This window comes from Gambusia affinis, linkage group LG17 (assembly GCF_019740435.1).
Source record: "Gambusia affinis linkage group LG17, SWU_Gaff_1.0, whole genome shotgun sequence".
Lineage (NCBI taxonomy): Eukaryota > Metazoa > Chordata > Actinopteri > Cyprinodontiformes > Poeciliidae > Gambusia > Gambusia affinis.
Window position 1 is genome coordinate 16,129,449 of NC_057884.1, and position 15,713 is coordinate 16,145,161.

General features: G+C 36.1%; 3 protein-coding genes across 3 annotated transcripts; 2 read left to right on the plus strand and 1 right to left on the minus strand.

Moving 5' to 3' along the window:
- Nucleotides 1-2,247: 2,247 nt before the first annotated feature.
- LOC122847109 (anther-specific proline-rich protein APG-like) lies at nt 2,248-5,749 on the minus strand. The gene is made up of 3 exons (XM_044144475.1): nt 5,675-5,749; nt 4,411-4,579; nt 2,248-3,643 (listed from the first exon to the last, which is right to left on the minus strand). The coding sequence occupies exons 2-3, from the start codon at nt 4,577-4,579 to the stop codon at nt 2,994-2,996; spliced, it is 819 nt and encodes a 272-aa protein (XP_044000410.1). The 5' UTR covers nt 5,675-5,749; the 3' UTR covers nt 2,248-2,993.
- pus1 (pseudouridine synthase 1) lies at nt 5,698-8,818 on the plus strand. Its single transcript, XM_044144474.1, has 6 exons — nt 5,698-6,089; nt 6,179-6,393; nt 6,607-6,744; nt 6,988-7,090; nt 7,551-8,251; nt 8,356-8,818. The coding sequence occupies exons 1-6, from the start codon at nt 6,026-6,028 to the stop codon at nt 8,386-8,388; spliced, it is 1,254 nt and encodes a 417-aa protein (XP_044000409.1). The 5' UTR covers nt 5,698-6,025; the 3' UTR covers nt 8,389-8,818.
- A 730-nt stretch (nt 8,819-9,548) lies between these two features.
- noc4l (nucleolar complex associated 4 homolog) lies at nt 9,549-15,687 on the plus strand. The gene is made up of 15 exons (XM_044095745.1): nt 9,549-9,783; nt 9,891-10,011; nt 11,184-11,290; nt 11,596-11,703; nt 11,847-11,996; nt 12,086-12,188; nt 12,316-12,350; nt 12,434-12,484; nt 12,575-12,686; nt 13,021-13,081; nt 13,220-13,330; nt 13,441-13,604; nt 13,765-13,847; nt 14,928-15,041; nt 15,283-15,687. The coding sequence occupies exons 1-15, from the start codon at nt 9,589-9,591 to the stop codon at nt 15,400-15,402; spliced, it is 1,635 nt and encodes a 544-aa protein (XP_043951680.1). The 5' UTR covers nt 9,549-9,588; the 3' UTR covers nt 15,403-15,687.
- Nucleotides 15,688-15,713: the final 26 nt, after the last annotated feature.

Sequence of the window (15,713 nt, forward strand, 5' to 3'; positions counted from 1 at the left end):
CTTTTTATCTTCTTATAGTGGTGTCAAAAAGCCTTTATCCATCAAATAAATCCTGTGAGTTATCTTTGAAATTAAATAAATCTACTCTCTGGGGAAGTCTGAGAGAGACATGTCTGTTGTCTATCTGAAAGACGGATTTCCTGTCAGACACTTAGATATATGAACACTGTTACTTGTCCATATTGATAAGAAAAAACAAGTTTATGCAGCCCAGTTTTACAGATAAGTAAATAACAGAACTCATCAATAACCTGCTTGGGTACAGAACAGCTGTAGGGGAAAAGAATGAAGAGTGGGTCTGGTCTGTCTAATGCTTCATATATCTTATTTACCATTATAGTTTAGCAAGGATTTCACTTCACTTTTTGACAAAAAAAAAAGTGCAGTGGGATGTCGACATCTTTTTTGCCTGAAATGATTTTGTGAGTTGATTCAATGAGTTTTTATGCTAGAAAATTTTAAATAAATTAAAAATTGTAATTAAAAAATAACTAACTAAATAAATAAAGCAAAATTAATATTGTTTGTTTTAATCCCCAAATAACCAACTATATTTAAAACAACAAAAAATATTGTTCTTTCCTTCAACAGATGGCATAATACGTGAGCTGATCCATGATGTAAAATCTTCTAAAAGCTGTTCATTCCAATTTTTGCTACAATAGGGTAACATTTTACATACAATCCTATATTAGGCACATTGGTTGGTGTTTCAGACTCTGAATTTGACTTCTTTAATTTAAGTTTATGCCAAAAACTGACACTGCTATCTGACTGTTGTAGTTGAAATTGAGATTCCTTGAACCAGGTAAAGTCTCTCCAAACTGTTATTGTAATACTTTGGTGAACTGTTCTTTTGATGACATCTGGCATGGTCCCCTGCTGATGTGCTCTACGGTTCAACATGTTGGTCAAAGACTACATATCTTGGTTGTAAAGAACTAATCGACTTTTACTTTCTATAAATAAAAGTACTTATGGGGCTGAATTGCCTCATAAGTATGCAGGAAAGTTCTATGAAGTCTTGCAAACTACTTAATTATTTGAGTCAGTTGTGTTGAAGCAGGAACACATCTAAAAGTTGCAAGACTAAGCTAGAGCATCAGAGAAATCTGAAGAAATTACATTTTTAGAAATTGCTCAGTAGTTGGGGATGGGATAGCAGAAAAGAAGCTCAACCAGGTACCAGTCATTCAGGAACCACTCCTCCATGCATTGTGTGGGGTGTAATTAGTTTTAATTGTGACTATTATTAGTGTCACAAAGTATTCTTCCAAAATTCCTGTTGACACATGAAATTACTTCTAGGTAATTTTTCATGCACCCAACAGTGTGATTTGTCAGTTTATCAGTTTATCTCCACCTTGGTTGCACCACAAGAATCACAAGAATGATAGTTAAATATTTCCATTCTCCTCCTTGTATGCATTCATTTTCTTCCTAACTTTCACTTTGGGTTTGTAAAACTGAGTAGATTATATAGGTAAGATATGCAAGACATGATACTTAGCAATCCTGTAACAGCTGCATGACAGGACCTGAAAAATATATTGCTAAACAGGTGAATTCTCAACATCACATAAAGTGGTTCTCACTATGGTATGTTCCACATCACATCCTGTTTTCACCCTACCATGTTTGTGACTCCAACTGACAACTCTGGCACGTTATAAGGTAGTAGGAAAAATGCAATTTATCTGATAGTGTCCCACATTGAGATAGTTTACATAAAATACTTAAGACTTTTCTCCAGAAACAGGTTTTGTTAAGGTGTCCTTGGGAGAGACTTCCCAGGAAGGCTAGTGCTTATTTTTCTTGGTAGCAAAATCTGACTCAACTGGTTATCAAAATGTGACAGTGACATGAGTCACAACACAATAAACTGAGTGGATACCATAACACAAACAACATAACATGTTCCTTTGGGATCTAGATAGACAGACAGCTGTACAGATGGATGTACGGATGGACGGACTTATAGATGCATGTGCTGTTTGGCCTTTTGTCACTTGTGTTCTCTAAGCTGAATAATTTTCGGTGCAACATTTTTTGTCCTAAAAGTATTATGACTTTTTTAAGGACAATTTGATATGCATGAAAAAATACATCCTTCAATGACATTGAAGGAATTTCAAACTAATACGACATTGCTGCCCTCAAGTGGTCAAACTCAATAATACAGGCTTAGTTTTTTCTGGCCTTCACAGACCAACTTTGAAAAACTAGTTGATGAAAGTAAGGATGCTATTTTCAGGCATATTGCTATTTTATTAGACATAAATAGTTAAGAGAAAGACTGCTGATAAAATTCAGAAATCCTTGTTTTTTATGAAATAAGCATGTTTCAAACAAGTTCAATGAACAAATTATATTTAATCTTCTAAGATAAAACTTAAAAAAATAAAATACGATCCTAATAAATCTGACTTTTATGAGATGAGAACATCTGACCCTCAACTGTCAACATGTTATTAAAAAATATTTGTACAAGTTTTTTGTTTTTTTTTTAATATAATGTACTAATGATTCCTTTCAATCATTCTCACAATAACATATTATTGGATTCTTAACTATTCTAAGCTTTTTGGTTTTATTTAAGACATGTAAAAACATTGATAGTGATGTTTTTAGATTTTATTTGTCCATATAGCCCAGGTTGCAACTAAACTTGAAAACAATTTAAGAAATATGTAAAAAATGTTTCAGTTTTTTTACATTTTATGTACAAGAACCAAACAAAATAACAAGACAACGAACAATTGCATGTTAATTAATTAATGCATGTTGGGTCAAAGACTACCCTTATCTAAAGACCTTGCCTCTCAGTGGATGACCACTGGTCATCTGCTTATGATTCATTCAGAGATAAATCTGTTTCTTCTCAGAATAAATCCTAATTACAGATCAACCCATGGCATAGCAATAAAAACTATATGTACAATCTCTCCTTTGATTTTTACTGTACTATTTAATAAACTTTCATCAAGCAATTTTCAGTTATTTATGTTAAAAGTGGGAGGTTTGTTGAACATAAGCATGTAAATATTATTATTACAGTGAGGGCATTTCACTGCATTTCCATAAGCCATGGTTACATCAGGCCCAGAGGCTTGAGAATAGGAATGTTCATCCGAAGATGTAGAGGGTTGTGGATCAGAAACTGGACCAGGTGCCACAGGACCAGGTGCTGCAGGACCAGGTGCCGCAGGACCAGGTGCCGCAGGACCAGGTGCCGCTGGACCAGGTGCCGCTGTACCAGGTGCCGCTGGACCAGGTGCCGCTGGACCAGGTGCTGCTGGACCAGGTGCTGCGTATGGCAGAAAAGGCTTCACAGTGGGTGCAGCATCAGGCAGTAGAGGCTCCACAGAAAATGGCGAACCTTGCAGAAGCGGTTTCTTGGATTGCGGGATGACTTGCAGGAGAGATTTCATAGACGGTGAAGAAAGTAGCTTAATAAGATGGTCCTTAGGAGGTGAGGTGGGTGGCAGACATGGCTCTGGGTTTGGATCTTTTTCCATAAATCCCTCACATAACAGTAAATGCCTCTTCATATCCAAACGGCGCATGACTGTTCTAGAACAGATGGGGCAGTGGAAATGTCCCTGTGGCCTACAATGAAGGCTGCATCGGAGTAAAATTTTGTCTGAATAAGTAAAAACAAAAATGTATCAGAAACAATATAATGAATACATCAAATTGCCAAAGTATTGGGTCACTTACTGATTCACACAAATTAATTTTACTGACATCAACTGCTCTTGAGTGTAGTGTTTGCATGCTTTACACCTCGGCCTTATATATTTTGCTTTGCAGTTGGTAATCCAAAGGTACTGTGCAGCTTCATGGGCATGGCAACCAATCCCATGAAGCTAGCTACACACTGTTTTTGAGTTAATCTGAAGGCTGCATGAAGTTAGGAGTCTGTAGATAGAGCCTGGATAACATTGACAACCTCTTCACGAAGCGCCTGGGCGTCCGCCAATCCTACTCAGTCTGGATAAAAACAAGCACCATAATATGTAAAATATAAATGAATGGAAAATATCAAACCTTTTAGGGTGAATAATAGGAGTGTGCTTTGTGAGTGTTGCTATTAAGTAGTCACAGCTATTTATTTGACAAATGATTTCTAATACAACAATATCCAAAAGGCAAACCAAATAACTATCAAATGATGGCCAAATATAAAATAAGAGCATAGGACAGGAAGAACATTATCTTTATCTTCACCAGAGTTGAAGGTAAACACACCATCAAGGTAGGTAACCATTGGAGACAAGATAAGATCGCATTACAAGTTTATTACTTGCACAATGTACTGAAGTTGTGACATGACAAAATGTTAAATGGCCCACAAATACTTATACAACGCACTTTACATTCAGGCACTTACATATAATACCAACGTACCTTTGTAAGGCAAACCATGACTAATGTGATGGTTCATGTGTTTCTCAATCCTTTCCTTCACTGTGGGGTCAAAGTTGGGGCAAATGGGGCAGTGGAACAGCTTGTTACAGCATGTGTTGCATTCTTCCAATGCAATCTTTGAGTTAAGATCAAAGATTGAGACATGCATCTGAAACAGGAAGTAGTGCAGGGAAACAGCAGTTAAAGATTTTAATTACTTTTACAGTTTCATTCAATCTCATTTTGGACTAACCTAATATGCAGTCATATTAACAAGTCCATGGTTTTGTATATTAGGACAAAATAGCAAGGATAGCCGTTAACACATCCAAAAAGTATTTAAACCTCAAATCAGGGTTGCAATTATAGAAGGTAGTGCAATTGTGATAATTTTACTAAATGTGGCAATGGTAAAATCAGTTGTGATAAATCCACATAATTTTGATGTTATATTCTCCAGCTGTACATAAAATCTTCAAAAATACAGAATTTTATTATTTATTTAACACAAATTAAGTCAAAATGGAAAAGCCCAGGTGAAAGTTCACTTCATTCATTAACAGCTCCTAGCATGTCACTGAATGAGAGGCAGAGCAGCTCAGAAAAACAATATAAGGTACATAAGTACATGGACACAAAAAGGCATTCTTACAGTTCTAGATAAATATAAATGGCTGGGAACAAAGCAAATATAAAAAGCTGGTGATTTAACTGGCTTTCAATTTTGTGTACAAAAGAAGGAAATATATAATCCAGTTAAGCATGAATTAGAATATTTTATAGGGATTACAGAAAAAAACAACAAAAAAGGGTGATTCTTTGGTATGTTACCAGCAGGTTACCAGGTTGATGGTTTAGTCTAAAAACAAAGACTGAAAGTAAAGGAATTTGGACAAATTTAGGACGCAATAACACGTTTTTTAACAACTATTGTGGACATTCTCTTATGCATTTATGACTTTCAAAAAATTAAGAAAATTAAATTTAGAGCTTGATGATTTTCTCCTGTACTAAATTAATAAATCTATAAAATAAGCTATAAACAGTGGGGAGCAGTCCTGGAACAGCTGTCACTGAGTGAGAGCATTGACTAAACACAGCAATAAGTCACGGTCCATCTGATGCATGCAATTGTTTAATTTCAATAAACAGCTAAGGTGATATTAGTCTGGGGAAAAACCCTGCAACACAATGCCCCCAGTAGGTTTCTCTCCATGCAATCTTAATATACAAACAGAAACCCACATGTTGAAATAAAACTAACCTTGTCGTGGAGCTCAATTCTGCATGCGGAGGTAGAGGGAACCTATTTCCGCCTTCTTTGGAGATCACGTGTTTCCTCTTACCGTGGAAAACACGGACTCTCGCGATATTTTTGAGGTCAAAGTTAGCAGCACCATGTGTGACTGAGGAGAACATCTCTCATTGTTACATACAACATTTTATACGGGACCTTTAAGTTTTTTGGCACGCTTTCTCTGTTCGTCGAAATTTACGAAGGGTTACAATTACCGGCTGTTTAATGAACGCATCTCGCGATATTTTTTCTCAGCTGATGGAGCAGGTTCCATGCCGACGGTGCTGCAGGAACCTATGATGAGTTTTTTAGCTTGACATGTTTAAAACCCGATCACTGTTAAGTGCCTTAGTTAACTACAGACAGTTGTTAGAGAAAAACGGTAAGTCAAGAAAAAAAAATCTACATATTTATTATTTCTGGTGTAGTCTCGTTTTCTGGTTTCACAAATGTATAGTGCTATATTTACAGGTTTAAAGTTCTTGTGCACAATGAGTGAAGAAGCCAGAGATCAAGAGACAGCCAAGCTGTTAAAAAGGCCAAATGAGGTGAATGAGGACTCAGCTGAGAGAGCCACTAAGAGAATAAAAGCAGAAGGGGAGCACAATGAAGATGACAAGAGGTACCCAAAGAAGAAAGTGGTCCTTCTTTTGGCATACTCTGGAAAGGGATACTATGGCATGCAGGTATTTTCCTTTACTACATGTAACAATGTTGGAAAAACCTTAAACTTAATAAGAAGTGGACCAGTCCAACCACACTTAAAAATATCTGATAATAATAATAATAAACCTCACTACTTGGCACTTGTTTATTATTCTCAACCTTTTTTTGTCATTGTATTTTAATGGATAACTTTTATTAATTATATTATCTGTCCACCTGCTTTTTTCTTTTAGAGAAATCCTGGAAACTCCCAGTTTAGAACCATTGAAGATGATCTGGTCACTGCTCTAGTTAAATCTGGTTGCATTCCTGGAAATCATGGTGACGACATGAGGAAGATGTCCTTCCAAAGATGTGCCAGAACTGACAAGGTATGTGTGCATGCACCTGAAATATGCATTGCAATACTAATGGGGGGGAAAAAATCTACAAAAAAAAAATTATTTGTCTTCATTTACCATATTGTTGCTAATAAAAGTTAAGTACTAAAGCAATGTGTGCTGTTTTGCTCCTATTTGATGTTAGCTATGCTGGTATGTTTATTTTGTAGGATGTTGTAAATTTAGTAAAGTTTTTTTTAACAGATACATTGTTACTTTTTTATTTTTCTTTAGGGTGTTTCTGCTGCTGGTCAAGTGGTTTCACTGAAGCTTCGTTTAATTGAGGACATAATAGAAAAAATCAATGAGAATTTACCACCACAGATCAGGGTGCTTGGTAAGACTGTTGTATTAGAAATAAGAGGGACTGGAAAATTTGCTGGTGAACAAGACTGTTTGACTTTCAGTTTGTTTTCCCTGTCTGATACATAAGAACTAACAGGTCACATTGGTCCTTATCCAAGTTGTTACTGTAGTTGTTACTGAAGATTCAGATCATTAATCTGTTTCACCACTCTTCTGTATCTGCATCACTAAATGGATTATGAGCCTTTCAAACCAAACTCTGTCTTTAAGCATTGCTCAAATGAGGGCTGTCATGCACAGTGCTATGCTAATCACTACAATAATATGCTGTAAAATGAAAAAGAAAATGCAAATGCTGTTATTTATAGTCATTAACGTGCTAAAATCTGCATTGACAGGTCAAATGTTTACAAAACCTTGATTCACCTATAATAGCTTTGATTGGAATCCATGGATGTGCTTCTGATGTAATTATTTTTTTGCTGCGACAGGGCTCAAGCGAGTGACCCAGGGATTTAACTCAAAAAATAACTGTGATGCCCGTACATATGCCTACATGCTCCCAACTATAGCCTTTTCTCCTAAAGACTATGACACTGAGAACATAGTGGCGTTTCGTCTAGAAGCAGAGACTCTTCAGAAGGTGAACCAACTTTTTGCCCTCTACAAAGGGACCCATAACTTCCACAATTTCACCTCCCAGAAGGCTCCAAGTGACCCAAGTGCCCGCCGCTACATCACAGAGATGTCCTGCGGAGAGCCTTTTGTCCGCAACAACTATGAGTTCGCTGTGATCACCGTGCGAGGCCAGAGCTTTATGCTGCACCAGATTCGCAAGATGATCGGCTTGGTGATCGCAGTGATCAAAGGCTACGCCAAGGAGGAGGTGATGGAGCGAAGCTGGGGTCAGGAGAAGGTGGACGTCCCAAAAGCTCCGGGACTCGGTCTGGTACTCGAGAGAGTTCACTTTGATCGGTACAACAAGCGCTTTGGAGGGGACGGTCTGCATGAGCAGCTAGAATGGGATCGCGAGGAGGAGGCGATCAAGGCCTTCAAAGAGGCTCACATATATCCTACCATTGTCGAGACTGAATGTGAGGAGGGTTCCATGGTCAGCTGGATGGCCACTCTTCCCATCCATGACTTTGAAGCAACAGTTACTGTAACACAAGACAATAAGGACCAAAAACAGGTGCATCAGAGTTATTAATTTGAGAAATAGATGTATTGCATTGGGGGAAAAAATAAATACATTGTTATATTGTAGCTAAATGTTTGTCCCATTTTTCTTTACAGGAGAATGCAGATGAAGGGAACGACTCTGATTAGACCGTCACTGGAGAGAGGCCTTTTTATTTTTAATTTTTGGTATTATTTCTGTTTTTTGTTTTAAATATTAAGAACAATTATGTTTAACAACTGGCATAATAAAATCATCTCAGTTATCTAATGTCATCTTTTTAATTCTCAGTGGTTATTTTGTTTACATTTATATATATATATATATGCTTAATTAACAGTACTCATTCTGTGTTTACCCAAACAATAAATGTCTTAGGGGAAATTTCAAAAATTGGGTAAACACAGTAAATACCATTCTCATTTTAAAATCTTAATTCTGATTAGATTCAATTTGTGAATTTTACCCTAAAACAAAAACCTTTTATTTTTTGGGTTCTTATTTATTTCTAACATTTCTGGTTATGTGTCTTGATTTTTTACCAAGTAAAAAATAAAGTAATTTAATCCTTTGAGTCAATCATGTCCCCAAGATATTTGTTTGTATTGAATTAAAACTTTATGAAGTAGATGCCTTCTAATTTAACCTTTGAGTGTTTTTTTTTTTTTTTTTTTTTTTTTTTTTAGAGCGCACCATCTACTGTCATCAGTTGACACGTTTTAATCCAGCAAAGTAAGAGTTACTAGAAGATTTCCAGGTTATGTTTAAATAGTAAGTTTGTCGTTAAAATGGTCACCTACAATTATTTACAATAATTATCAAAAGGCAAATTGTAATACATCAAAGGTAAACATTTAAAACTTTATATAACTAATACTTTCCAGAATAATTTAAAATGTTCAATAATATGCATAAATAATAAATGTTCTTAAAGTTTGGACATATTTATTAAAAGCATAAAAGCATTATTAAATAATTCCCTTCTCGTGAAACACCGTGTAATTTAGTTTTTCAGAATTATTTGTCAAAGTCGGTCTAATTTAAATGAACAGTTTTGATGTTGCGGCTTATTTGACGAGCCACATAGACAATTTAAGTCACTTGCACACCGAAATGCACAATAGGTATGCGAGCATTGCACTAAAGACCCTAATTATAACAGTGTATATTGTTTTCTACATTTTTTTGGCAAATTCCAGCATTTCTTGCAGCAAATTTAGCTAATATATAATTTGATAATATCCTGAAATCATGAAGGATTTTCCTCACATTCAATATTTTTCGATTTAGATTGAGGTCACGACGAGTCCTCGCGACGCAAACTGCGATCCACATTTCTGTTGTTGTGTATGCACTTTTTCCTATTCTCCGGTGGATACGCGAACGCACCACAGTCAACAAACATGGCGCCGGCCAAAAAGCGCAACGTGAGTTCTAAAGCAAATGTAAAAAAGATCAAAATTGACTTGGAAGGTACCGTTGAGCGTATACTTACAAGTAGAAAACACGCCAACGATGTTTTTGACATTCTGGAGTTTCTTCAGGTGAGAAAATATTTAAACACCCAGCACACATTAACATATACCGCATACACGTTTCGTTGAGCTAATGCCTGCATGCTTGTCCACGTTTGCTTTCTAAATGTACACAGTCAGAAAAAGAGAAAGACATTACCTGCGCTGTTGATGCCTGCTGCAAGCTGTTCTGTACATTTCTGAAGAGAAAGGATCTATTTATCGGAAAGCTCCCTGGTGAGGATGAGGCGATAAAAGGTAAGTGATATGATCTAAAGCTTTCAATTAAACAGTTGAGATGGTGGAAGCTGTTGCCTCTAAGATATGAAATAAATCGTTGTAATGTTATGAAATTATCATGATCTTCTGGAAGCATGTGGATGGAGTTTATGAAACCCTCTGAAGACCATTTGGGAAACTCTGTGTTTTTTTTTCTTTTTTCTCTTTTTTCCTGTTCCCCTGAATGGAACAGGCCCATAGCATCACAGATTTTCCACCATACTGGAGTTTCTCTGCTGCATCTTCATGTTTTTGTGCTGCAGATGCACCTAGAGTGTTTATAGCTGAAAAGTTCAATCTCTGCTGACCCGCAAATTATTCCGATAAAGTCAGACTAGTGCTTAAGAAATTCTTTGTGATGATAGGATACAAAAGGCTTTTGCATTGTTTGTCAGTGTACCAGTAGTTTCTAACTTTCTGTCTTTTGCTCCTATTATAGGGCTTGGTCATACTTGAATGACTTGTTCTCTGAGATTTATTATTTTGAAGAGTGATTAAGATAGGCCACTGTACCCCAGCGAAAGACAAAGTAATAAAGAAAATGTATATTTTATATTTATTTAAGAGGAATTGTAAGAGGTGTTGTTGAGTGTGTTTCCTGCTTGGAAGAGATAATTTGACTTGGTACATAATAGGCAAAGGTGGTATTTTAATTAATGCAACACTGCAGTAGTGCAGTTTTATTTGATAAACTAATGTGATTTGTAACATTTATAAAGTTTAGAATAAAGCAAAATTCTTTGTAATATAAAACTAAGAAGAAAATGCTAAGAGTGAACTCTTATGGCTAAGAGAGTTCACTCTTAGCATTTTCTTCTTATTTTTATAAGAAGAAAATAAGAGCGGTTGGTTATCATTAGGAAGCTATTTAATTGTTTAAACACAGCTTTTTCAATAACTTTGCTGATGAATGGGAGGTTGGAGATCGGCCTGTAATTCTGCAGTAGTGTTTGTTGATTAGATATGATTAGTCAAATGTGACAAAACAAATTGTAGATTTGATTAGTTTTGCATCTCCATTTGGCCTTAGTCTTCACAAATGAGCTGTGGGGCGTAACTCTGTCTCATTTATCACCCTGTTCTAAAACGTGAGCTTTGGGTTATTGGGCCTTGAAGTTGTGTAATTTCTTTTTTATTGTATTCTACTTCAGGTGAGCACAGCCCAGATGAAAAGTACAAGATTTTTATGCGTCATCGTTACAACAACTGTGTGGAGATACTGCTTGAGCATCTCAACCATGAAACACATGAGGTTAAGGTGAGATAACTTCGAGTTTAGCAAATTTTATTTATTTATTTTATAAAAGCAGAAATCCTGTTAGCATTGATGATGGTCTTTGTTTGACATGTGAGATTTACATTACATATATAATAATATACACCTTCTGCTTACCACAGAATATGACTTACCGTACTTTGGTTATTTTTGGCTGTCATAATTTTGTTTTTGAACAAAGAAAATATTAAAATGTTAGAATGAGCAAAACACTGATTAAATTTGTAAGGGAGCAAGTACTTTTTCATAGCAGTGTAAGCATAAGCATATCTTATATCTGGATATAGGAAAGTTCGCTGTGCTGCCTGATGAAATTTGCTGCTGGACAAGGACTGCATCCTCTGGAAGACCTGGACTGGAGTGAACACTTCAGCTTCCCAAGAGAACTGGTCCAAGTAAGAGTTTTTCAGTTTTGTTATTACTAATTAATATGTCACACTTTTCTTTGGATCTGTCAGTGAGTTCCCATCTTATTATAAAAAGTTCAAAATCATAAGTGTAGGAAATTTTTGACATTTTGGATTTCTTTTGCTGACAGGCCGTGGTGCACAACATTCTGTCTCAGAGCTCCGACAACTCCCTACTGATCTCCAGGTTCCAGGAGTTCCTTGAGATGGAAGATGTACGTTACTACGTCATGAGCTCCATCCGTGACAACGTGGCCACAGTCATGGACAAAAGCAAAGGGGTGGGAAACAATTAATGCCAACTTGCATCTTTCATTATTGACAGTTTTTACTGTGATTTACCTTATTTGAATTTGCTTTTTCGTCTTAGGTTGTCTTGCCTGTATATCAGTCCAACGTGTTCACTCTTATGTTGAACATCAACATGCCGAGCCAGGACTCTGAGCTTACCAACTTTATGGTCAAACAGGAAGGTAAGTGCTATTGTAGTTAGAGTTGGCAGTGAACAGCTGGTTTGTTTTTTACTAACCAGTCACTATTTAGAAGAAAATGTTTTTTGAGACTCTTTTGGATATCACTAACCTGAAAAAATTTTTCCAGCCAAGCATGAGGATTGGAAGGCTGCAAAGCTGCATGTAAGTGAAATATTTAAACTCTTATCTCCACTTGTCTTAAATTTGTACTGACTTAACAGAGTGATTCTCTGTTTCCCCTTCAGGATCACAAACGTGCCTTTGAGAAAATGTGGCTGGGCTTTCTTAAGTATAAGGTAAATCTTTAAAGTACACATTTAACATTTTGACCTTGTTGATTACTTCCTTAATCTCACTGTGTTTTGAAACCTCTCTTTCTGTTATAGCTGCCCAGCAGCATGTATAAAAAGATTTTAGTGATCCTTCATGACTCCATCTTGCCTCACATGAGCAAACCCACACTGATGATTGACTTTTTGACAGCTGCCTATGATGTTGGTAAGTTTATAACAAATAGATGTTCTGCAGCAGATTCTTGTTTTTGATTTGTTTAATAAACTAAAACTATGTTAAACAGATGAGATGGTTCCCTATTTTAACAAATACAGAGTTCTCTATATATGTTTAAAACTTTTAAAGATGTGTTTAATGTCTCAAACATACATTTATAAATGTATTATTGATTGATTGATTTAGGATTTGAAGTTTGGAACAGCTTTTTAAATGACAATATTATTAATGCTTGCATCCTTAGAAAAGATGTATAAAAATGAGTAAGTGACTATACTGTGTTTATGAAAAACATAAATCTATTGTGGTTCTTTTCTAATAGGTGGGGCGATCAGTCTGCTGGCCCTAAATGGCTTATTTGTCCTCATCCATCAACACAATCTGTGAGTATCATATAAAAACAAATAAGTTTCTTTTACTGAGTAGTAGCAGACATAGCAAAGAAAAGCTAATTGAGTTCATCTTTAAATGATACATTAAAAAGTAAACTATTTCATTTGGTTTTCTTGTTTTCTTTGCAGAGATTATCCTGATTTCTATAAAAAGTTGTATAATCTTCTCGAGCCATCTGTTTTCCATGTGAAGTACAGGGCGCGCTTCTTTCACCTGGCTAATCTTTTCCTTAGCTCCAGGTGAGACCATTCCCTCTTTGCTGCTTTGTATTTGTGTATTTCTGCCCACACAAAACACATGTAATGTTCTTACTTTATTAAGTGTTTGCAATGTTTGTGCTCGTCTCCAGTCACCTGCCAGTATACCTGGTGGCTGCGTTCGCCAAACGACTGGCTCGTCTGGCCCTTACAGCTCCGCCCACAGCTCTTCTTATAGTGCTGCCTTTCATCTATAACCTAATCCGGCGCCATCCATCCTGCAGAGTTCTGATTCACAAGCCCAGCTCAGAAGATGGTGAGTCACATTTGTCTTTATGGCTACTTGGGTCTGCTTTTAACTTTAAATTATTACTGTTAAAAGCGATGTATAAGAATGTTGTTTACTGCGCACGGTGCTTCTTAAACACAACAAAGGTTAAATTATTAATTATAGCCGTTCCTGTTCACATTGACAGAGCTTCTTGACGATCCGTATGTGATGGAAGAAGTGGATCCAGCTCTTTGTCATGCCTTAGAGAGCAGCTTGTGGGAAATTAAGGTAAGTTTTTGCACCAAACTGGGGCTAATGGTTGCATTGTTTGCATCATTGAAGCACCAGATGTTTGGCAGCTTTAAGCAATCAAAGGAAAAGGTAAAAAAATATTTTCATGGTAAAGGAAAGAACAAGCAGTATAATTGTTCAAACTGACTCTCTTTTCTCATCCTGTAATTTTTCAGTCTGATCAATCATATTGTAATTTCTTTTTCATTTTTCATAGTTAAAAACTCAGTTTTATAAACACTGTCAGGACTTGAAATCATCAGCTGGTGTTATTAATTCTTTTGCATCACAACTTAGAAGTACTAAAATAAAATGAATGGTATTTAAAACTGTGTTAAAAAACAGACTGTCATTTAAAACAGCATTCATAAATCAGACTGGTGACATGTACACAAGCTCCAAATGCTGTAGTAGAAGTGTGAAACAGTTGCAAATGGACATGTTAACTGGTGTAATGATGTGCCTCTGTTTAAAAACTGTTAAAAGCTAGTCTTTAAACTAGGATGTAATGCTGGAATTGCTTTGACAGGAAAAAACAAAAATGTCTAGTTTTTATCTGGATGATCTGGATGATTGACTGACATGTTATAAATTTCGTTTTTAGTTCTAAAAAAATATAGAAAAAATGGTAGTACTACATAGTAAAACAGCTCTAAATCAGTACGGTAATTTGAAGGAACGTTCTGAAAAGCAACTTCCTCATTCCGTGGAAATTATGTAACAAGTCTCAGGAAAATAGATTATAAGAAACTAACCAGTGAGTTCCTTGAAAATTTCAGGAAGTACAAAGTATATTCCAGGTAACCTGGTAAGTTTTGAAAAGTAATCTTCTAGGTTTTGGGGAAATATGAGCTATATTATGTATAACAGCTAGCCATCCCTTCTCTATATCTTTTTATTCCTATGGGCTCATGGAAACGTCCCTGGATTTAAACCTAGAAAAGACAGCAGTGGTAGAAACTGTGTCATCATTCAGCCTTTATTATTTAATGTTACAGAAAAATAGTCTAACCATAATAGATTCCTGTAACGGTAGTGCTTGGGACATTCGACAGTCTCTTGTTACCCATTTTACAGACACTGCAGAAGCATTATCATCCAGATGTGGCCAAAGCTGCAATGTTGATCAACACACCTCTGTCAGAACAAGAAGATGACATCAGTGAGGTGCTGGAGATAACCTCCTATGAGGTAATGAAGCATTTTCTTGTCCAACAGCAGAGCATTGGTTTCATTTCAGCTCTATGATTTGCTTTAGGTTCTCAGGCTAGAGAAAGAATAAACCACTCTTGATAATTTCATTAAGTAGTCATTAAATTTGTCAATATTAAAGAAATGAATGCATGTTGTGTATGAATCAGAATGAATTTGTCACATGTTCGACAAATGTCTGTAGCCTGATCAGGAATGTGCCTAATTTTCTTGTTTTCAGTTGATGGAGCGAGACCTGAAGCCGACTAAAAGCAAGAGTTTCCCACTGGAGTTTGAAACAGCTGCACATTTACTAGAACGAAGAGGAGAAGTGTTGGGACAACACTTCTGTCTGGCTTAAAGGATTATTAAAATATGTCATTCCCTGTGTGCTGTCTCGTTCTTAAAGCTGGTAATGTATCGTGGATCAATGTCTGAAGAGGTTTTGAGCCATGCAGGAGAATAGACAGACTTCATTTACAAAACTGCTATTATAAATATAGTTTTTCTTATTATTATTTTATAAAAGATTTTAGAAACAGAAATGTATTTTTTTTTTCAACTTGTACTGATGCTTTTCTGCCTACCCATCCACTGTTTGTTTTGGGTTCAATAAATATTGAACTGCAGCACATCGACATCGCAGTTTTCTAGTTTTTTTTACAGCAATGA